General features: G+C 37.9%; 1 protein-coding gene across 1 annotated transcript in view; it reads left to right on the top strand.

Moving 5' to 3' along the window:
- The window catches only part of CSRNP3 (cysteine and serine rich nuclear protein 3), a 191,891-nt gene that overhangs the window by 151,929 nt on the left and 15,349 nt on the right, over positions 1 to 24,613 (top strand). The window contains exon 5 of the mRNA XM_081814275.1: positions 17,263 to 17,522. Within this exon, the coding sequence (XP_081670401.1) occupies positions 17,263 to 17,522 (260 nt within the window). The remainder of the gene's footprint in view (positions 1 to 17,262; positions 17,523 to 24,613) is intronic.

Below are 24,613 nucleotides of genomic sequence, written 5' to 3'. Positions count from 1 at the left end.
AGAAGCCACTTAGAAACTGCTTGGGTTATAGGTGCTTAATAGATATTTATTCAGTGAATGAATACATATGAATGCATGCATTCATAATCGGATGCATAAATTAGGAGTGTGTAGGTGAAGAGCTCTTTGAAAGAGTGAATAACATAGGAAGATAATCTGTGTGTTTTTAGAGATCTGTGTATGAGGACAGTTTTTCTAATTCCATCGATAAGACGTGTCTTGTGATGTTTTCCCAGTAACACTGATGTTTTTGTGTTATTCAAATACCTCTCTCCCATGTTAAGTTCTCATAACTAATAGCATCGATGTGCAAGACAGGCAGGTGATCACTATCACCATGTATAATCTTGGCTTCACAAGAACCAAATTAGCAAATGAACCAGATATATTTATCATAAATGGGTTATGACTGTAAAACATAAATATGTGATATCTGTATATATAAGTCACATGCATATTTAAATTTTAGAAAACTTACACTTTATGGATATTTTCCCACCCATTCCAAAATTCCATCATGCTAATACTGTTAAATTTTTTTTTTTTTTTTAGTTTTTTAAAGATTATAGTTTTAAGCATTAGCTACTCATTAGCCTAAAATGTTTTTGGGTTTTTGTCAGTGCTGGAGCAGAACACACAGAGATTTGGGTGGATTGGGACTGAGGGCAGTCACTGGGCAGTAGGGTTTACCCCCAAGGAAGACAACCAGCAGTCCTATTCACAATGCTGCAGGTATTATGGCATACTCAGTTCTGATCTAAGCCAATTTTCTAGGTTTTTTTTATTTTTTATTTATTTTTTTATTTTTAGGTAAAATGTCTGATATGGTGGAGAGAAGTATGGCAGAAAGTATGGCTAAATGAAAGAAATAGACAGGTTACAAAGCTGTGATTTTAGGATGATTTGACAAATCTATAGCAGGAACTTGTAAAATAGCTTGGAATTAAAGGAACAAGACCAAGTCCTGAGTAGGACGAAAGGGGTAAAAGAGACTAACGCTCTCAACCCGCTTCTAACTGTCTGGGTCTTTATATACAGATTTAGCAAAAATGCTATTATCCAGTGGATGTGAGTACGCCCTGAGAAAAAGAAAGGGCTAATTGTGTACCTGGCGTAGTAATGGAGATGGAGCTATTAATATATTTCCAGGCTCATTCTCATTGACTCGGAATTAGTACTTACAGTTGGTCATGATAGGACAGGCAAGGAATGATACATTTATAGCCATTGTGGAGTGGTTTAGGCTCTTGAACATACTTCATGGAATTCTATATCAGTGCTTGTACCCATGTTTAATGGAATTTTGAAAATGGGAAACATATGGTTGTAAGTGCTAGGGTATAAGATGACTCATTTATAGTAATGCCACTTCATGAATGTATTAAACAATTTTGTTGTCTTATGTTCAGAAAGCTATAGAAGTGTTTCTTAAAATATAAAATGGAGGAGCTTAAAGTCGGAAAACTTGACTCTTTGTGATGTTAATTGTATAAAAGTTGGAAAATTCAAAACAGTGTAAAGAAGCAGATTTAAAAATACTTATATAATCCTATCACTCTGAAACAAACAATATTCGCTTTTTAGTGTACTGTCCTATTATTTCCTTGGTGTATTAGGTAGTTGCTACATATCATTTGGCAATTTTTTTCTAATCTATTTTTTTTCCACTGGACACTATAACAGGCATTATTTAGTATTGTTAAAAAAAATCTGCAAAATCTTATTAATTTTATTGGCTCTAAAAATATCTCTTCATATAGATAGAACTTCATCTTACTCAACCATTTCTATAGTCTCGAGTATTTAAGTGGTTTTCGATTTGTCATTATTATGTATAGCTTAACGATGGACATGCTTGGATACAAATAATTCTCTAAAGCTCTGATTATATCCTTAAGGCTTATTCCTAGATCCAGAATTGTTTTTATTCAAAAAAGGTGAAGATTTGTATAGTGGTATAGAAAAGTACTCATTTCTTTGCATTATTGCCACAGATTAAGATTATTATAATTCTGTATTATTTACTAAGTAGGTGAGAGAAGCTTGAATTTAATTATTGTCTTGATTTTTATTTATTAGTGAGGTTGAACACTTTATATGTTTTAAACCTTTGAATATCATTTTATGTCACTTTTCTATTTATTAACTTCACTTGTCAATCAGTTGTTAGAAAAATGGCCCACAAAGAGGAAGAGTACATATAGCTGGTTATCATTATTGTGGTGGTCATGTTCTATAAGGTTACAATGAACATTAAATTAGCAAATACTGAACCACTGCTATCCTAGGGGACATACAGAGTTAGGTTTCCGGGAGCTTCTGGTCATAATGTTTTCATCCACTGATCAATACATACCTTGTTGAGTGCATTTCTGTCTTGAAGACACCTTATTTAATATATATTATTGATTGATTAACATTATACTTGTGGGCAACAGCGCTGTGACTCACGCTTGAACAAAGCTTATGTAACACATCCATTTTCTCAAGAAGACACATCACAACCTTCTCACGCTTGGGAACACAAGGCAGCACTTGAACACTTCGCTGTGGGGCCATTTTTTTTTTTTTTAAAGATTTTATTTATTTATTCATGAGAGACAGAGAGAGAGAGAGAGAGAGAGGCAGAGGGAGAAGCAGGCTCCCAAGGAGCAGGAAGCCCGATTCGGGACTTGATCCCAGGACCCTGAGATCATGACCTGAGCCGAAGGCAGACGCTCAACCATCTGAGCCACCCAGGCGCCCCTGTGGGGCCATTTTAAACAGCAAAATGACCAATAGAAAGCCCAAAAGTGCAAATAATGTGGCACTAAACATTCCACCTGCAGGACGCTTTTTACACTAGGAGAGCTAAAACAAGAAGGAGGGCCGTCACCTTGTTCGGCCTCAGCTGGGATTGTGAGGCTAGTTCAATTTTTCACCGCTCTGGGCCTGTCCGTGAATGACCACGAAAGCGCTGCGAATATTGATTTGGGGGTTACAAATAAGTTTTAGCGAGTAGGCAAATTTACAAACACAGAATCCGGGAATAATGAGGATTGACTCTATCTTCCTATCTCAGCAGTCTGGCCACAGGTGAATGGTGAGAACTATGGGTGAGTAAAGAAATGAATGAATGGACAGATGCATGCAAATCAATTCATTTTAAAGGGAGTAAAAATAGGTGTCCTTTAAGTCCCATAATTTTGAAATATAGGCAGGAATTGCCATACCCACAGCAAGGAAAGTGCAAAACTGAGGCTGGCAAAGTCAAAATGCTGACACCTGGGGAGAAACAGCCCATGGGGCAAGGCAATGCAAAGGGCTCCCACGTGAAGGCAGACAGACAAATGTGGACCTCATTTCCCAGCTTGTGACCTTGGTGAGAGCCACTCGGAACCTCCATTTTCTTCTCCACAAAATCAATATTAACATAGCCTCCTTAGACTAAAAGTCCCTTAAGGGTACATTTTATCCCTTATTCACAGTTACAACCCTAGGATTTTGCAAAATTCCATATATATATGCAGTATATGTATTGCAGTTTATATTTGCAGTATACACACACACACACACATATCGATTATCTGTCAGACCTATTTGTCAGATACTCAATGCCAAAAATGTACCAAAATGAATGCAAAAGCCTCCCTAAAAAAGTTTTTAAAACACAGAATGTTGCGCATTTAAAATACAGAATAAAACATTTTAATTGTAAAGCCCTAGGCATGTGGGACCAGTCCCTGCCAATAAATAGTTTACACATATTGATCATTCTATTCCAGACACTCTACTGCTTTCTATAAATGATTTATGTGAATCCAAAATATATGATTTATTGATTTCTTTATTTTTATTTAACCAACACTTACATAGCACTATGCACTAAGCATTGTTTAACACTTCATAAATATTAATTTATAATCCTTGTAACAACACTATGCAGTAGGTACTATTATTAAAACTGTTTTAAAACAGGAGGCGTAGAAAGAAGAGGTAACTTACCCAAGGTCATACAGCAAGTAAATGGCAGACCCAGGATTTAAGCTAAGTGCTTTGGCGGCAGAGTTCGTGTTTATAACCTCCACTTTTTCGCGATAGCCCTAGGAGATTCCAGACAAGGAAACAGGGGTTAAGCAACTGACCCAAGGTGGCAATGAACCTACTGGTGTGTCTGATTCCAAAACCTGTGTCTTTAGGATTGATGGCTCCAGGCCACTAGCGGTCTGGTAATAAAACAACAGAAGTTCACGACGGTTTACTACTAATCTGCTTCTAACTGCTTCTAAGGCCCAGGCAACTTGCTTTCTCTCTTTCTGTTCTCTTAATAACGCAGTTAGATTATCATTGCCATAATTCTGGATTTTGTGGGTTCTGGGAGCAGGTGTTCAAGGAATATAAGAAAGAGTATTAGCCTATTCTAGAACTAAGGAAGGGAGGCGGTATATTGTCAAGATTAACAGCTTGAGCTATGGACTGACAGTGTTTTCATTCAAATCAGCTTGCTCTGCTACCAGCTGTGAAGTTTTGATCAATTTTTTCACCTCTCTGGACCTCACCTTCATTTATAAAGTTGGTACAGTTCTACCCATTCAAACCATGATTGCATTGATTCAGGGATTCAGTGAATTAATACCTGTAAAGCAATGAGAAAGGTCTTTGGCACATGGTAAACATACAAATAAAATTTCACCCCTGGGTGGCTCAGAAATTGAGCAGCTGCCTTCAGCTCAGGTCATGATCTCAAGGTCCTGCGATCGAGCCCCACGTCCGGCTCCCTGCTCAGCGGAGAGCCTGCTTCTCCCTCTCCCTCTGCCTGCCACTCTGCCTACTTGTGCTCTCTCTCTGTCAAATAAATAAATAAAATCTTAAAAAAAAAAAATTTCACGGATAGATGCAATACCTTCAAAGTATCCAAGTTTGTCTTTTAGACAGTTTAGTGTCTTGTGTACTAGTAGTTTTCCAAATTCTTGTGGTCACACACCTCTGTCAGCGCAATTAGTATGTATACCAATATCCTTATTTTATGTATAAATTATGGAAATTATATTGCTGTAGTAATGGATTTCATGCAATTTTAAACTAGACCACAGGTTCATCAAGTCCTCTTTCATCTTTCCCCAATACGCCCAAGCTGCCCTGGGGCACCCCTGGATTGTTGCTCCTCCCTTCCCCGAAGAATTCTTTGTTCAAAGCTACCTCCGGCCTCCTCCAGTCTTTCTCAATTCCAGTGACTTACTAAAGAAAAAGGGGTAGCTGTTGAAAGAAAGTAATTATATCCATTACCCTCTGGGAATAATAGTAGTCCCTCAACTCTCCCAAGATTATTCACACACTCAAAAAATATCCCCTGTTATCTTTACTGAATCCTTCACCAAAGGCCAGAAGTCTGGGGGCCAAGGCAGGGTTGGCCTTAAATTGATGCTGCTTCTCACTTTTTCCTTCTCTAACTCAAAAGTCCAAGAGCCCCTTTGGTGAGTGCCATGGTCTCTGGCGATGTCAATGATGAATATTTTGCTGGTGTAAGTCACTTAAAAATTGGAAGACCTTATGTATGTGAGAACAAAGTCAGAGGAACTGGTCAGTGGAGAATGCTGAGAACCAGATTTTGGAATTTGAGTTTGCTCCGGGTGATAAAACAGAAGTTCTTGAGAAGTGATGCTCTTTAAAAGTAGAAGAGGTCGAATCCTGCTTTTATAAAATACAGTATACTCATTACTCTGCTCAGTTTTTATTTCCATCCCAAGAAATATAAACTCTTAAAAGGTAGAAGGAAAAGAAACCTCTTTATTCTTTCCTTCCTTCCTTATACAGTCCAAACCTGAGATTACATTTGGCTTTGGAAAAACAAAATATATTTATTGTAACAAATAACCCACATCTCATAAGAGTAGCATAGAAAAGGGCAAACATCAAACATGGAACCTTTGTGATTGCTATGCATGCAGGAGATACCGGAGATACCTAAGAATGAATATACATATATATATATCCCTACATGCCACATAGATGTGATAGTAATGTTGTAGCTGATACCACTCCTGGGAGCTGCCAAAATTGATCTAAAGATCTTTGGACTGATTCTCTCCTTTGGCAAGCTATGGAAGAGACCTAGGGAAAAAATGCTCTACTTCATAGGAATAAAAATACCTCACTAAGCATTCTTCAAGAAACTCTTTAGTTCATAGACACTTTGCAGGAAAGATTGTTTCTTCATGTGTTATGAATATTGCTTTGCATAATAAGTGATAGTTACAATATACATGCCTGTGAAATGATCATTTCACAAGAATTACAGTGTTTAATAAGAGTAGAAGCCTATCAATAAATCCCACTCATTCATTAAACAGCTATGTACTGAATATCTACTGTATGCCAGACCCTATTCCAGGTGCTTGGGATATATGAATGAACAAAACAAATAAAAATTCTGTTGGGAAACACTCCTCCATAGGGTTTTGTGTTCCTTTGTGTCTTTCTGAGGATGTCAAGAATGCACTGCCCTGACTCCCCTTCCCCAGGGCCATTTCTCAGTGTTGGGTTTGTAGGAAGCAACCTTGAGGGATGAGGTTATGTCTCCTCCTGGGACAAAGAACAGGATTGCTAATTGCAGCTAAAAACCAGTGGGTTCTCAAGCTTGTTAGGCCTTTGGTACAGTGCAGGCCTACTATGTGTAGCATTTCTCTGGTCCCTCCATATTGCCTCTGTGGACAATTTGGGGGACAAGGAATACCAACAGAAACATGATGCTCGTGATGTTTGCTGTGTTACGAACAGTAAAGTTTGTTTTGGACCCAGAAGTCTGGTGTCTTTTGCCCCCATCAGTGAAACATCAACAGGAGAACTTTTTAGCTTCAGGGTAAAATCAGTCCCACACATGACAGATTTCTGCCCTCATTCCACTTCTATTCTAGCCCATATTGTTTCGGTTCTGTCTTGCTTTTACATTTTAATAAAAGTTTAGAATTCTCCTTGCTTATTTCTGCTCCTTGTCTCAAGAAGTCATCTGGGCCTTTTACTTATGTCTCATCGCCACTCCCACCAAAAAGAGAAAAATTATCTGTCTTACAACATGACTATATATTATAAAACTTCATAGGAAATTAATAAATCTTGAGCAATATGATTTTATTTTTACAGGACGGTCACTGCTCTGAGGCAAAGATGACAATTTAAATACTAAGAGAGAATCATTTTGTAGATCTATCACTAAGGGACTGCTAAAGGCAGGACTTTCAGTCATGTTTTTGCTGGAGGTCAGTAGTAATTAGTGATATTTTATCAGCAGAATTTCTCTTTCAAAATCATTTTATAATACTCAGGTAACTCCTCCCCTACCAAACACTTGCTTTTTAGAGTTGGATTTACAAGCTCATTATTGATGGATTGTTTAGAGGTTTATTATGATGCCAGAGCTGGTTTGTTATGTTAGATCTTCTGATATGTAAAATATAGTGTATTTCAAATGGCTTCTAATACAAAAGTTATGTGAACCCTCAAGCCATGAGGGCAAAGTGTCCTCTCTCCAATACACATTTTTGTACTGAAAAGTACCCCGGGAAAATAAAGTGACTAGCAGTAAGGAAGGAAGGAAAACGTGTTGACCCTGGAGCTCCAGGGGAAAGCTGTTAAATGTCACTTTACCATTTAAAATTAAGGAAAACATATTTAGGAAATGTAAATATATGCTTAACCCAGAGTTCAGTTATTCATTCATCCAATTTAGTTAAACAAACACTAATCAAGGAAGTCCTAGGTGCCCAGCGGTGTGTTGGTGTGTTGTATGCTGAGAGTTCCCCAGGGAGTGAGAGATGGTCCCTCTACCCTACATCCGAAGCTGGTAGTAGAGTAGAAACACACACTCATATTATCAGTACCACAGCAGGGATGATCTGGAAATGTGTAGAAAGAGCACTCACCTCATTCTTAGGGGGGTCTATGAAAGGCTTTCTGGAGTTGACATTGGAGATGAGTCTTAATTTTGTTTTTGTGGATATTGGGTGATAATTCTATGCCAGACATTGTGCTGAAGCAATTCATAGTTTTAAAAAATATTAAAACGGACAACAAGGGCAATATTAAAAACCTGAAGTATATGCTCAATCAAAAAATTTGTACATTTGTAGAAAAAATCATAGTTAAAATTTCTCTTTTGTTTTTGATGTTTACAATCCTCCCAAATCACTCATTGACAACCAGGAAACAGCACCTCGGTAACCCCAGCTGCCCCCCACCGCTGCATTCCCAACCTCATCTTTCATCCCAATTTCGCAACCCTGCGTCTCTTTTTTAAACTTAGATGTCTGACATAGGGAGCCAGTAATATAGCATTGATGAATCTCTTCCTTTTATGTTTCTCAATGATTTGGATTTCTGTTTGGGATAAATATAGTAAAGGCTTTTTAATCTAATATATTAAAAAAAAAAATGCTTCCAGATTTCATCCTTCCTGGCAAAGGTCAAAGTTCAGTGTATAATCTTTGACTCAGTGTTGCTCTCCTGAATGACTGGATCTTAGAAAAGTTTTGTTGCTCTTGTTTTTGGAGGTTTGATTTTATTTTGTTTTCGTTATTGTTAGGTGATGTGCTGACCTGGATTATCATGATATATTAGGCTTGATGGGGCTGTATTGTTAGACCAGATGAGATACCGTGTGGGAAAGTCATTGAGCAGGTGGAAAGTGCTGTTTAATTCTTCTAACAGGAGAGGCTCATGGTGGTATTGAGAAAATGTAAAATGCGGCGGAACAGGTTACTAGAGACGAAAAACAGCAAATGTCTCCTCTGTCATTGTGTGCGAATGTTAATCAAATGGCCTGCGTCATGCAGCTTTATTTTGCACTGAGATATTCCATGTCCCCCAAATATTTCTCCGATGGTGGTAATGAATTGCATTGCCCTCTCAGTTGTAAGAGTACGGGTATTCTGCTGCGGAGCCATATGGTTCCCATTTATTTTAATGAGCCTTTGACATCAGGAGAATTGCTGAGACAGCAGAGGAAAGTGCTCACATCTTGGACTGCAGCCAGAGCTACGATTATTTATGTGTAGTAACGACTACCTTTTTCCCCAATAAGAAAGAATACCGTCTTAAGATGGTATCCATGTTGAGATTTTAATAAAATGAAAGTATAAGTTTATATATTTTGGAAATGGCTGTCACTTTAGTAGTAGTGAAATGTGTTTCTTAAGCATGAAGTTTTAGGATTTAATTGCACATATGAGAAATTAAGGAAACAAGCTGGGAAGTAGGTGTGCTTATTTGCTCACTGATAATAAAGGAATGCTCTTTTTATTTGGTTTAACGGCATCACCGTTAGTACTCTGCATATGTAATGTTTTCTGTCTGTGATTCTTAAGGCTTTTTACAAAGGTAATTATTCCTGGTAATATTCCTAGGAGGTAGATAAACATAATTCTGAAAATATTAATGGAGGAACTGAGAAATGCAGATGCTCATGGATGTAATCTGTACAATGGATCTTAGCAATTATTAGAATACACATTTTTTTAATTGATTACATTATTTAACAGTTCATTATTTTCCACGTCCCAGGACAGGATGATGTTGTCTCTAATTCATTAGTAATATGACATGCTTACAATCAAGAATTATCCTTTAAAAATGTGAAGACAAATACCTCCACAACAATGTATGTTCCATATGTTCGACGTGTAAATGCTAACACTGACTCTGTAGAGATCTTCAAGATTCCTTGAAAAATGTTAATATTACCTAAAGAAATGTATATAGTGTGAAAAGAGAAAATAATTGATCTGGTCAAAATTCTATAAAAATAGCTCTTACCGGTAACAATGTCAGATGGCTAGATGAGTATGTGGACCAGGGGAGAAAACGTGTCCTTTTCCAGTCTGCTCTGGGCAAAAGGGAGCGAAGCTCAGGGCCTAGATTTAGCAAAACTGTATCCTATTACATTGTGTTTCAAATATTTTACACAAGGATTTGAACATATAAATTTTTATTTAAGTGATGTCTTACATAAAGACAAAACGGAACCAGAAGGAAGACTGCACATCAAACAACAAAATTCATGATACTAGTCACTGTACATTTATGGGTGAATTGATAAAAAAGGAAAATTAGAATGAAAATCAGTAGATCATTCAGTTAGTGGTATTATTTCATCTATCATTTAATCTAAATTTGCTTTAGTTTGGCAATTCACCATCCCCAATATCAGTCACATTTTCTGGTGATGGCTAGAGCACTCTGTGGTCATAGCACATTTGCAGTAGAACGTCAAATTAATGCAAAGGGGACAAGGGTCAATGTTAAGTCAATTATATATTAAGATTTTCTACATAAAAGAGAGAATGATTTCTTTTTAAAATTTTTGACCCTTCCATTTTCAATTTCAATTTTATAACTTTAAAATACAGTATTTATTCCTTCCATCCCAATACATATGAGAACAAATGATTCCTTCCCCCCCTTTTTTTTTTATTCCCAAGAATTAGTGGGAAAGTGCAGGGGACATCGTTAATAAAATAGAAATGTGTGCATGAAAAATAGCTAGTTCTGAAAAATGATCATTCTTTGTGAGTTAATCATTTTAATTATTTATGATATCAAAGCTGGGAGGTCAAAATTTATACTTAGACTTAATTTTTGTATGCAGCTTTCTGAATTCACATAAAAATCTTGGGTGGTAAATCTTATTTTTTTTTCTAAGTTGAAAATTGCAAATAGATGATTATGCTATTAAAGCACCCCTAAATGTCGAATCCAGCTTGCAGCGTCTGAGGAGCTTGGGCTGGAGCTGTCTGGAGAGGCTCAGGAGAGAGCTCATCCCCTCTGTACATTTCTCTCGCTTGCTTGTGTGGATATAGCCGACAGACTGAATGGATGACGACGTGACGTGCATGTTCATGATCCAAAACAAAGCTTTAGTCATCCAGCCTCAAGGGTCATCTTTTTATATTATTTCTATTTTTGCTGATTTTTTGTTTGTTTGTTTAACTGCATGTGCAGTATTTGGACGTATCTTGATAGAATACTTACTGCACACAGTCTTAGATGAGAAGGTTTTTGTTTTGTTTTGTTTTGCAAACTGGTGACTTAAACAAAAGAGTGTCATCTTGAATTTTTTCACTTAGAAGCTGCAATTCACAAAAGACATGATGAGTCTTGAGGGCAATCCTTTGTGAATATTTTCAACTTAATATGAGAATGGAAAAGACATGTAGCTAAATGATTAAACAACCTAATCTTGCCTAAGAATTATAAAACTATTCCTCCTCTGCAGAAGGACTGAAATCAGAATGATGACTGGTTCTTATGTATGTTTATCATATTTTATATGGTGCAAGTCTGTTTGCCCCTTTACCAGCACACGAGTTATTTGGTTGGTTTGAGATGGGGAAGAGTGACATTTAGAGCCTCGGGAGAGAGATGTGCTACAATTTTAAAAGCATTTGGAGCTATCATTCACACTGTAGGGAGCCAAATACAAACTTGGATTTGACATCACGAGCATCCTTGTATGTGGGAGCTATTTTTTCTTGATTTTTGTTTTTGAATGCTCTTTCAGAGTAAAAGGGCAATAATACAAGGGGGGAAAAAACCCCTGATTTGCCGTCCATTTGGAGGATTCTGACATTTTCTTACATTTGTCGATTCTGTCTCAGTTCTGATTACTTTTTTGGAAATGCAAAGCACTTCGACTGTAAAGTATTGGGTAGACCCAAGTATTGCCTGTCCAGTTGTTTGGGAGATTCTCTTACTTTTGTTTGTGACTGTGTGTATGCATTTTATACCCTTCATAATTCAGTATAAAATAACATACTGACTACACAATAATGTAACATTGATTTAGCCATAGATAATAGATCACTTTACATTCCATACTTAAGGTAATTTGGATTTTATTCATGGTTGGAAAGAAAATATCCCCAATTAGTCTTTACTTTTGTCTTGCCTCTCATTTATTCATGCCCCAAGATATTACCTTATTATCAGTCTTGTAGAGTTTCTCCCACTTGAATGATTTACTACTGCCTTAAAGACCTTACTTGAGCAAAATAATGAAAGATGCAACTGGGGCAAGTATGTTCAGGAAACTTGAGGATGTAACTTAAAAGAATAAAAGGGGAGAATTAGAACAAGGAAGGATTGCTTTTAATAGCAAACTAGCCTTCATTTTCAAAGAAACTACTCCTATATTTGTTGGTTGCTGGATCCATTTTCACTTTTGTGGTTAGGATTTGAGACCATGTGGTTGACACCTAATCAAGAGGGGCCAACCTGGACACTCATGTCAAGCTGGAGAGGATATGAGAATATGATCACAGGCCATTTGCAGAAGTCACTTGTAAAGATTAGGGACATATTTTGTTTTAATCTTAATAACTTTACCCATTGGAAATTGATGTAATATCTGAGCTATGAGGCTAATTTTTATACAAAATATTTTCTGGTGAAACTGGATTTTCTGTTTGTAAGCTAAGCTTCATGACTTCATAACTGACTTGATCTTGATTTGTTCTTCAAAAGGTAAGACGCAGCATGCACACTTGCGGAACCCCTGATTAATTTGGTGTGTATGTTTTAAAAAACAAGAGTTTTTATTGCCCAGGATTTACCAGATAAACAAGTTAATTTCAGTAATGTCATTTTGCTTAGACTAAATTTCCCCCAAATAAATGAAAAATAAACTCAAAATATAGACTTACAAGTCATCTGGCATTTTCCTTTTGAGCATAGAGCATAGGAGAGAGAAATATATTATTGACTTTAGACCCACATGGTAGAATTAATATTTTCCATAATTTGCCCCTTGTTCAACATCAGACTGGACCACTAACTCTCAACCTCTGTGTACCAAATTTAGTGCCAAAACACATAGCTCAGTTTACTGCTTTCTGCCTTTCAGGCTATGCCAGTGCTTTGCTGATGGTTGTTGGCACTAAAAAGAACAACTGCTTTGAGAGGGTCACTGGCTTGCTGCTCAAGCATTATTAGCTCCAGAGTGCTGCACTACAGTGGGATCAATGGTCTAAGATGTGGTCTTCAGTCTTCCAGGCCCAGACACAGGATGGTCTCTTGCATGCAGAGAAGGCAATCTCAGATGGAACGACACATACTAACCGCATTCAGAAATGACGGACTTGCACGTCTGAAACAAATTTGATTATTTTCAGCAAGAGATAAAATTAATGAGTCAACTGGGTAGTCTTGTTGATCTGAAGATGTGTTCCAATTTGTATGAACAGGTTGGTTTATGAGTGTGGAAGCGGAGCAAAGTCAGATGAATTTTCTTAGAGCTTAATTTGATTCAACGACGATACCTTGATCTATTCATCTCCTCGATGGGATCAGAATATTCAGAATATTTGTCTCATCAAAGCATTGACTTCCCTGGATGGTCTTGCAAATACGCGTCCAACTTTTAGTTTTGGCTTCCGTTTCAAATCCACTCCGTTCATAAACTCTTTATATAACTTATGGCACAGATTATTTTAGTTTATCCACTTACATTCTTATCCTGGCATTGTGAATTAGGCAATTGCTCAATTCTCTTCTCCATTCACTTCTAAAGCAGTATTTTAGGAAGGCTATATTCTGCAGATAACTAACATCAGTAACTCTGTGCTCTTTATTCCTTTAGTTGACCAAGATCAATATTATCTCCATAATATGTGATCATTTTACAGTAACACCAGTGTGCCCTGATGGCAACCATAATGGTGTTCTCAGGAGCTGTGTCCTGGGCAGTTTACATAGCACTGTTGTATTTAGACACTTCCATTTCAGGGTGGCGACTGTGAATGGGATAAAAGAAACTGGGATGAAAGACACGAAAAACTTAGTATCATGTATGAAAACAGACTAATTATTTTTCAAAGAAGTAGTGAAAGACACCTTCACCCTTTTTCTACTTGCTCTTGACCTCACAGTGGTAAAGTGAATTTTGAACTCTGTAGAGACACAAAGTAGAGTTCAATCCCTCTGCAAATGGCACAAATTACTAGGTAGGCATATGAGGGAGGTTTCAGATTCCCTAAGGCAGATGTGCTGAGTGAATTTGGCCTGTTTTTTCCAGGCTTGAAGAACACAGACTCTTTTTTATGACTTCATTTTGTGATGTTAGTCAAATTGGGGCCTGGAGGCAGGAGATAGTCCATAAAGGCCCATTCTAGTGCTCCAATTCAATCACCAGAAGAGAGACGTGGGTGGCTCCTATATTCAGGAAAGCCACATTTGAAATATCTCCCACAAGGCTGATCTTATAGTATTTCAAAGCTTTCCTTTTAAATATATTCCATAGGCATTTTGGTCATTGTTTTTACAGTGCTATTTATAATATGCAAATTCTAGGACAAGGATAAGCACAGGTTTGAATTATAAACCCTCGTGGATAGGAACTGACACCAATCCAATCCTAACACACTTTGACCATGTTAGCAATGCCAAGAGCCCAGGGGAAGGGACTCAACAGTCTGCCACTATCGTTATCCTCAAAGCCTTGGAAAATTGTCTTTTTGGGAAAAGGTAATCTGGCTTTTAGGAAGTGGTAGATTCATATCACAATAGATTCATCCAGAAGATTGAAGAATTCTTATAATCTAAAAGTACAGGTACAAATCTAAATAGATATTAAGAAGAAAAATTTGTCTAGACTACCATGAATTGTCTAAAAAATAATAAAATCATGAGAGATGTTTATAATAATTATTTTAAATGAGTTCATTAAAGTCTTTTTTTTTTTTAATCTAAAGTCATGGCCTTGAAAGGTAATGTCTTAAGGGCATAATTTTATGATATCAAGAGTGAAAAAGGTTGAAGGTTATCACCCCCAAAACCAGAGGCTCTCGCCTGCTGTAAGGTGGTGACGGATGAGGCTGTCAGATAGGGTGGCAGATTACTAGGCAGGTTGTTGAATTTTTCTTTCGACGGTAATCTTTTACATTTTGACAAATTCTTCCCTGTTTTGAGATGATTTAAATATACCATTATGAAGCAGATCAGGGTTTTTAAATCAAAGTTGAAAACTGTCTCTGCTGCCAGGAGTACAAGTATGTGCAGTGAACATATACATAAATAAAATGGGAAAATTGTGTACATGTTTGAAAGCCTTTGCTTTCTGGCAATCTCTTCTGGAGAAGTAAAACAGTAGAGAAGAGAAGAAGTTGGGAAAATGAAATTCTTGCCCAAATGTCATATTTCTCTTAACTCTGTAAACTTCTGAGTCTGTTCATTCTGTCTGAGTTTCTCATCACTGGAAATGAAAGCTCCATGTGGGCAGGAATCACCATCTGGTTTTTTCACCAATATATCCAATCATCTGGAATGTGCCTGGCACATAGTGGGCCCTTGGTTTATAGTTATTGAATAAACCAATTCATGAAATGAGATGAATCATAACAGCCTCCCTGTATTTGGTTGGAATGCTTTGTGAGGTGGGGGCAGGGGGATATGAGACAAAGGAATTGAACCCCTTTGGAAGAAAGTGATACTGTAGTCCCTTTTCTCTCATTGCTTATACAGCCTTCTAAATCAAAATCCTCTTTGAAGGCAGCAGCAGTTGACATCTACCAGAAGTAGTATGACACCAAGTCTCAGCCACGTTCAACTCCCTTAGGGTGGCTTCAGCTCTCTGTGATATGGTGGTTAAGAGCCTGGACCCTGGAATAATGAATTCCAGCTTCACTACTGGTTACATGACTTTGATAATATTATTTAACCTTTAGTGACTTGGTTTCCTCAAATGGAGACATGGGTAATACCAACCCAAGGAGATGTAAGGATAAAATGAGATCATTCATGTAAAATTCTTTGCACAGTATAGCACTTGGGAAGCCCTCCATAAATGTTAGCTTGTATTACTTGTTGCTATCCAAGGATTTTTGCTCGATTTGTTGTTTCTATTTTTCTGAACATGCATATTAGTTTAGAAACAAAATACCGCTAACTCAGTGGTTTAGCACGACAGATATTTCTGTCCCACAGTTCTGGAGACTAGATTGAAATCAACGTGTTAGCAGAACTGTGCTCTCTCGGAAAGCTGTAGCTTTCCTTGCATTTCCAGCTTCTGGTAGTCCTAGGCATCACTTAGCTTTCTGCAGCACATTCCCAATCTCTGTATCCATCTTCACATGAACTTCTCCCTTTGTCTTTTTACATCATCCCCCTGTGCGTGTGTGTTTAAATTTTCCCTTTTTATATGGACACCAGTTGTACTGGATTAGCACCCACCCCAATGACCTCAACTGATCATCTGTTTGAAGACCTCGTTCCCTAATAAGGTTACAACCTGGGGTCTTGAGGGTTAGAACTTCAACATACTGGTGGCGGTGGTAGGGAAATGACCCATAAGAGCATGATTCTATATTTTTCTTCTCAATTCAGTGTACTTTTCCTTCTCCAGTGGAGAAGCGTCATATAATATGGCACGGGATTGGAGGCACTTAAGTTTAACTTTAGCTTTGCCACTACCTGCACTGAAAAAACGCACTCAAATTCTGCAAGTCTGGGCTACTTTATAAAATAGAAGGACTGGGTTAGATGATGTCTAGCATGTCTTCCAACTCCAGAAAGGTCATGTTTATAATGTGTGGCTCTCTTTTCCTCAACTACAGTGTGTATCTCAAACTTCCATGATGTTCAATGCATCTTGGTGTCCTTGTAACTAACAAAGGTTCTGATGTATTTCATGACCATCTTCAACCGTCTCAGTGTATACTTGTATTAAAATCCCACTGTCTGTAATGCTATTTAAGTGTGGTTCTTATCAAATGAAAGCTTTGTTAGATTTAGGTTGTAAAAATGTCTAAATAGTGCCACTGAGCCTTTTTTGTGAGTTTTTATTGCTTTTTGAAATTTTCTAAAATTCGTGAATAGACATTTTTCTATGCCAAGTGCCCTCAATATCAAAATAAGATCCAGAATATAAGAGTTTGTAGTGTGTCTTTTCTGATTAGAGTATGATGCAACTCACGTGAAAACCATAAAACCTAAACTTAAGACGTTAGGGGAAATAAAATTAAATTCTGCCACTGACTCATAGACTATTGGCAACTTTCCTGAAAGTTTGCTTAGACTGCCATTATAGAGGACTTAAAAGTCTACTCCACTACAGCTAGAAGGAAATTTAAGAAAGGAAATAGAGATCTGCGCCAGCTCTCAGATACAATATTTTTCGTGTCTCCTAGCCAGAAAGGGGTGACTGTAGATTCAGTATCATCAAATGGCACTTTCTAATTCTTCACCTCATCTGAAAACCGCTGCCCCGGGTGTTCACTGAATTGTTCCTTTCTCTTCCAGCTTCCTCCATCCTCAAAAGAGAGAAGCGGCTGAGGACAAAGAATGTGCATTTTAGTTGTGTCACCGTGTACTACTTCACCAGGAGGCAGGGCTTCACGAGCGTGCCCAGTCAAGGGGGCAGCACCTTGGGCATGTCCAGCCGCCATAACAGCGTGCGCCAGTACACTCTTGGTGAATTTGCAAGAGAACAAGAGAGGCTCCACCGGGAGATGTTGAGAGAACACCTCAGGGAGGAGAAGCTGAACTCTTTAAAACTAAAGGTAAAAAAGCATTAGGAACTCCCTTTCTGCAAAACCTCATATCCTTACCTTGGCTTGGTTGGATTAACCATTTTCATGTTTGTATTCATAGACCAAACTGGACATTCTACACAACAGATTGCCTGCTAAGGCTTTTTTTTTTTTTAAAGATTTTATTTATTTATCTGACAGAGTGAGAGAGAACAAGTAGGCAGAGAGACAGGCAGAGGGAGAGGGAGAAGCAGGCTGCCCGCTGAGCAGGGAGCCCGACGCGGGGCTCGATCCCAGCACCCTGGGATCATGACCTGAGCCGAAGGCAGACGCTTAACCGGCTGAGCCACCCAGGCGCCCCTTTTTTTTTTCTTTTAAGCAAAAACAGTAAAGTGTCTTCCCTGAAAGCAATGTGGAAAACTTACCTGACATCATTTATTTATTCATTCAATAAATATTTGTTATTGAGTACCACCGGGTCATAGACCCTATGCTTGGGCTGGGCCAACTGGTATCAAAAATAGGTATGGTCCCTTCTCTCCTGGAACTTTCTTAGTAATAGGAAAGAAAAATATCAATCATGTAGACAAAATCAAATCATAGGTTCATTAAGTGCTATAAAAGGAGAGTTGCAAGGGGCTATGAAAGTTTGAAACAGGGAATTGGTATGGTCCAGAGGTCAAGGCAGGTTTCCTTAAGGAATTGACGACTGAACTGAAATCTGAACAGATAACTAGGCCAAAGGGTTGGCACGAGTGGTTCAGGCAGCAGCAAGAGCCATAACTGCCTTGTGCTGGAGGAAGCACAGGGAGCACACAAAGGCTAGTGTGGCTGGAGCAGAGACGAAAAGAATAGGTTATTCATGAAGTAGATTATACATGAAGCAGGCAGGACGGGGCTTTGTAGATCATGTTAAGGCATTTTTTATTTTTCCTCTTCTTCCTAAGAACGTCAAGAGTCATCCAACAGTTTTGAGCGTGGGGTCGGGGTGGTAGAATAATATGATCGGGTTCATGCTATGATGCGAGAATAGTTTTGGGGTAAGGGCTGCCATGCTGGTGGGGGAGCATGCAAGGTTAGACCAGTTAAGAAGCTATCACAGTAGTCCAGGAGAGAGATGATGGGAAGTTAGATAGACCGATGGTAGGGGAGATGAAGAGAAATAGACAGAGGGAGGAGGTTAGGAAGTAAAATCAACAGTTCCTGATGACGAGCTGGATTTGAAAGGAAAGGAGGGGTAGGGTCAAGAATGACTCCTAAACTTCTGGCTTACAAAACTGAACAGTTTGTGGGTAATAGTACTTTTCTCTATGAGGAGGATATGGCAAGGAATCCAGGAAGAGAAGCAGGTTAGAGCTGGGATTGGAAGGGAAGGGATAGATAATGAGATTATTTTTGGACATAACTGATTTTGGGGAGGTTTTGATTTACTAAAGAGATGTCAAGGAGGTGTCCAGGCCACATTAGAGATTAAGTGGAGAGAAACACAGCTCAGAAAATGTCTTTCATCAACCAAAGACAATCTTTAAATATGTACTGATCCATCAGCCTCTCAGTATATAGGAAACGCTCTCCCGCTCTCCCGCTCTCCCGCTCTCCCGTCATTATCTAATGACAAAGGAAATGTTTTTTAGGTAATCCAGGATACTTAACATAAAAAGCCTTTTATTAAATAGCTGAAACCCCAATAAATACATCTGTGTTACCTGTTACTTTAGTTCCCAGTATAAAGTCAAGCAGCAGAGGTGTGCCATGTGTTTTAAAATACCTTGTTTTTATGTATCTTGCAATTTATATATCTGCCTTGTTCCCCACTGTGTAAGAAGGCAGTTGCTTAAATTAAGCCAGGCACGACCTAGCCTAGAGCAGGTCTCATATTTCCTTTGTTGGTATTTTTGACAAATTTCACCAGAAGTCTTCTAAGATTTTTTTGGTAGCAATCCACTATTATTGTTGTTTTTCATGATGGCTTTGCATATAGCTTAGCTTAATAATAATTCTTAGATTTGCTTCTGAAATCCACCCTCTGCCTCTCTAACCCACCGTAAACCAACTCTATGCCCTACTCGAAGAACAAAGTCGTTCTCCAAACTCAAATATTTTGGCAGAACAATGGTAATGGCTGCCATTCATTAAGGGATTTTTATTTGCTAGGCATTCTGTAAACTTTATTCAATTTAATCTTAACAAAGACCCAGTGGGATAGGTAAATTATGAGACCATGTGTGCTGAAGAAAAAGAAGCACAATGATGTTAAACACTGACTCACTCAGTAGAAAACTGGTTATATTATCCTGTTACTTCCTATTCTAAAATTAATTGATTATCCCCCCTAGGCATTGGGAAAGACAATCTCTGTATCTATAGGGAGTCGTACCTTTCTGGGGTTTGGTACTGTGTGCAGTGGTCTTTAACAGCTGGGAGACTATAATTCTATCTGAGAACCAAAAGATTTATTGTGGCAAACTTTGAGGTACATTATACATGTGATGAATGTTAGGAAGAGCCGCACACCTACAGGAACCTTCCATATCAGGCAGTAATATATTCTGATCCTATAATTTGTATTCAGCTACTTTTATGCTTTTTCTTTAATAAGCTGAAGAAGAAAAGAAGAGGCAAAAAAAATTCTCCTATTGATTCATCTCTTTTTTTTTTTTCTTATTGTGCTTAGTGTTGGAAGTTGGAGAGGCAGTCATTCGAGTAGGTGTCATGGCTTGGTTTGTCATTGATAAGTGAAAACATGCAACTTTCCCTTTTGGTGAAGATATAAACAGAAGATATTTGGATATCATTGCTCCTTTCAAATGAATACCAAGCAAAAAGATAATGGGATTCTAAGGTGATCTGATCTTAGCCTTGCTGTACTAAAAATATTTAGAAACTCAGAAACATATTACACAAACCTAATTAAAGATCATAGCAATGTGGACCAGTTTGCTAAAAAAAATCTGAGAAGACCGAATGAAGAAACAGTTGTATATTTTAATTATAATTCTTTTAGTATATTAGCTTTTATGATTTTTAAAATATCATTGACTATACTTGTCTAAGGTTTAGCTATCCAAAATCTAAAATTAGCTATCCAAAAACATTAGCTATCCAAAAATAATCACTCAGATACGTGAAATTTCACTTTTCATGTAACATTTGTCTTGAAATATTAATATCTCTGGAGTAAGGAATAAAATAAATGTAGCTAAATTGATTCCATATTTTGGCTGGGGCAGCAGTAGGGTCTCTGGCACAGAGAGGGGTCAAAAGAGGAAAGCAAGGAGTGTTATAAACTTCTCCACTTTGTCTTTGACTAGAGGTGGACCTCTGTGAGTGGCTGTGAACTAACTATCTATTGAGTAAGGAGAGAGAAGGTAACATCTGGCAAGACACTTTCTAAAGCCCTCCCCATGGAGACCAGATACAACACCACAGGAAACTCACTGGACATGGAACTGAGTAGTTTCCCTTTTCCTTATTTGAGAACCAACAGCCTAGAAGTTTCTCTTTCCACTGTGTCTCCAAGTCTTTCCAGGCTGTTTCTCTAGGTTCCAAATAGAGAACCCACTTATGCAATGGCACTCCTTCTGTTGGGGCCTTCCTAGTGAAAGATTAGTAAACAGAAACATACACTACCCTCTTCTTGATGTTCCCTTATAATAAATAGTTTGGAAACAAAATAAGAATAGGAATTTAGTTTCTCACTGTAACATTGCTTCTTATTGAGTAATCCATCTCTTAATCAAATGAGTTAGACACATTGGGCAATAATCTATACAATTAGATGTGTAGAACAAGTCCAGTTCCATTTGGGGGTTCAAGTGTCTTTTTTGTTGGTGGTGTTGGTGTTCAAAACATTGTCAAAAAACAATAGAGAAAGCTAAATGAATAAAATGCTTGTTCCTAGAAGAAATAACTAGCTTTAGATTTCTGAATTACAGAGAATAGTCCATTTTCCCTGTCAAGCCCATTCAAGCATGTCATACTCTTCACAGAATCAAGGCAGTCATCTTAATACTATACTCTTTTCCAAATTAAGTGCTTAGATTTCATCATCTGGACCACATTGTTGAACAATTACATTAGCCTTTATTCCCATTTCACATGTATCTGTAAAATGCATTAAGCAGCCATTTATGTTCCAAAGAGTGTTGGCATTCCAATTGACTCTGGGTTATATCTTACTGGATTCTACTACCTTGTTCTAGGAAATTTAATTTAGCTTTCACAGCCTTGACTGGCTCTCCTTCTCAATGTTTTTTCAACTTTGATTGTTCTCTTTCTCCTTTCTGAGATCAAGGGTCTGGCTCCACTCTGGTACCATTTCCAACTACTTCCCAGAGTTACATAGTTTTCCCAATTTTTCAGTCATGCATGTGTTCCTTGAGTGATGCTTGGTTGTTTGCTCTCTTTCTTCATTAAACAAGAGTTACCACCTGGTAGCTTTTAATGATCAACCTTTAATGGTCAACCTTTTAAAAATTTCTATCTAAATTTTCTTCACTTGAAATCTTACATTTATGGTCGTGCTTTATTCACTTAGTGACTCACCCATGCGACATAATTCTCCACCTTCACCTCCAGCCCTGTTCCTTATATCCCTTCAACAGTCTTGTGATTTACTAACCTCTAGGTGAATACCCCAAATGCTCTAGAAGATATAAAGGATTGGGGGTTTGTGGGAGATGGTTGACACAGGCTATTATCTCAAATCTAGTTTCCAAATTTTTGTATGTGTCTTTAACTATTTCATCATACTATAGTTCTTTATTAGATGGGTCAAAGTCTGGTCATGGTATTTTTAAACTGCATTTATCCCTACAGAACTTCTCTGTTATATTCTGGAGAGATTGCTCAAGAGCATAGTTAGTGCCAGTGTTTCCAGAATGTATTCCTAAACGGAGGCCTGCTCCAACACCAGATGAAAAACTTTGGTATTTGCCAAATACCTGTCATGTCATCTGTACAACCTATTTTGACAAGTACAGAAAAAATACACCTAACCATAGTGATGGAGACTGAGAGACCAGGCTTCAGCCCTGGGCAAATGCAATACATTTAAGAATATGTTCTTTCAAAATATTGCTGGTATTTTAGTTTTTTTTTTTAAAGATTTTATTTATTTATTTGAGAGAGAGAATGAGATAGAGAGAGAGAGCATGAGACGGGGGAGGGTCAGAGGGAGAAGTAGACTCCCTGCCGAGCAGGGAGCCCGATGCGGGACTCAATCCCGGGACTCCAGGATCATGACCTGAGCTGAAGGCAGTCGCTTAACCAACTGAGCCACCCAGGCGCCCCGCTGGTATTTTAGTTTTAATGGAACAATCAAACATATGTCATCAAATCTTTACATTCTTCCTATGCAATATATATTGATCCTCTGGTTCAGGAGAAGTCAGCTGAACTGATTCTCCTGATTAAACTATGGAATGCATCCAGTGCTGTGCTAGAGGCAGCTCACGAAAGTAGCTCACTAAATTGTATTGTGCGTATATCTTCCCAGTGGTAGCTGGAAGTCAGCTATGATGAGGACTCTTTACACCATGGAACTTGACAAACACAACATATTAGAACTTTTTTTTTTTTCAGAGACACCATCATTAAATATTTACCTGCACAATGTTGGCTTCATTTGGCTTAGTAGCCACCACTAAAAGAAGCAATGTTGATCTAAACCAGAGGGAGGATAACGGAACATATGAAAGTTTACATGTCTTATGTGTTGATGTTATCATCCTTTCTGGTGACTTTGGTGATGGTATGTAAGCCACAGACACACTGTAAATTCAGGTTGCTGAAATTCTTACAGGCTGGCAAAACAAGCAAATCTTCCTGGCTCTTTGAGGGTATAATTAAATTGGTTCCAATTTGCCACCTGCAATTAACAACTAATGAACAGAAGAGTTATCCTATAAGATTTGACTGAATATCAAAAGAATATGAATATTTTTCTTTATTTTGCCAGAGAATTAGTGACTAGATTGTCTATCCAACTCATAGCACAAAACTATGTCCAGTACAAAACCACTGACTGCACATCTTTGATGACCCGGAGCACATTGCTTTTTGAGAGAGCTGATTCTACTTATCCAGTTGTAATTGTTAGAAAGTTCTTCTTTACATTGACCAGAATGCTGCCATCTAATTCTATCTTTTAACCCTAATTCTGCCCTCTAGGCACATAGAATAAATCCTGCCCCTGTTCTCTAAACTCCAAGTGTTTGAAAGCAATGGTGGTGGATATGCCAATATTTGACAAGTGGGTTATGTGGGCTCCATGTGTTTCTTTCTATAGGTTTAGACATCCTTAGTTCTTCCCATTAATCCTCCTAAGACACTTTTCACTCTGGTAACATTCCCCTGGATATAATGCTGTTTGTTAATGTCTACCTCAAAATATGGTAGAATATTGTACCATAATACCAAAATATTGTACTCCAGAGAGGATCTATCCGGTATAAAGGAATGTGTTACATTATCCCCTCCCAAGTTGTGGATGCTCTATCCCTGAGTATACACTAAAGGTACAGTAGCTTTTTGGACCTTGATCATTTTGTTTGTTCATATTAAATAAGTAAATGTAAGTAAAAGAGCAACAACAAAAAGCAAGCAAACAAACAAAGCCCAGGTAAATCAGGTCAGCATCATCATATAAATTAAAACTTACTACATCTCCAGGCAAGAATCCTCTTTAGTGCTGGACATGACATACACGAGAGCAATCAATAAAGTTTGTTCTTTAATTTGAATAAGCCTGATGTTGTCATCCTCAAATGTGATAAGCCCACCCCTTAGCCTTCATCCAAGATATGATTTGAAAATGATATTTAACAAGACAGGGTCTAGGTTCAGGATATCCTCTCAGAGTAGTGATCCTCAATGGGAAAAGGGAACTTTCCCTTTCACCATCCCACCATGACCTCCACTGAGACTTGTTGTTGTATGTGCCACACCCCTCTTCCCAGCCTCACTGATCGTGTGAAAGTGCTGAGTGTCCCTGTTATTAGAGACATTTTCAACTGTACAAATAACTAAAAATTCATGTATCCAACCATACTCTTATTAATGAGTTCGCATTTTGCCCTTCTATGTAAAGAACATGAAAAATTTTGTCTGAGAATCACAGG

Source organism: Leptonychotes weddellii, chromosome 3 (assembly GCF_054177405.1).
Source record: "Leptonychotes weddellii isolate Sample4059 chromosome 3, ASM5417740v2, whole genome shotgun sequence".
Classification (NCBI taxonomy): Eukaryota; Metazoa; Chordata; class Mammalia; order Carnivora; family Phocidae; genus Leptonychotes; species Leptonychotes weddellii.
Note: the sequence above shows the minus strand (reverse complement) of the source record. Positions and strands in the feature narration are given on the sequence as shown.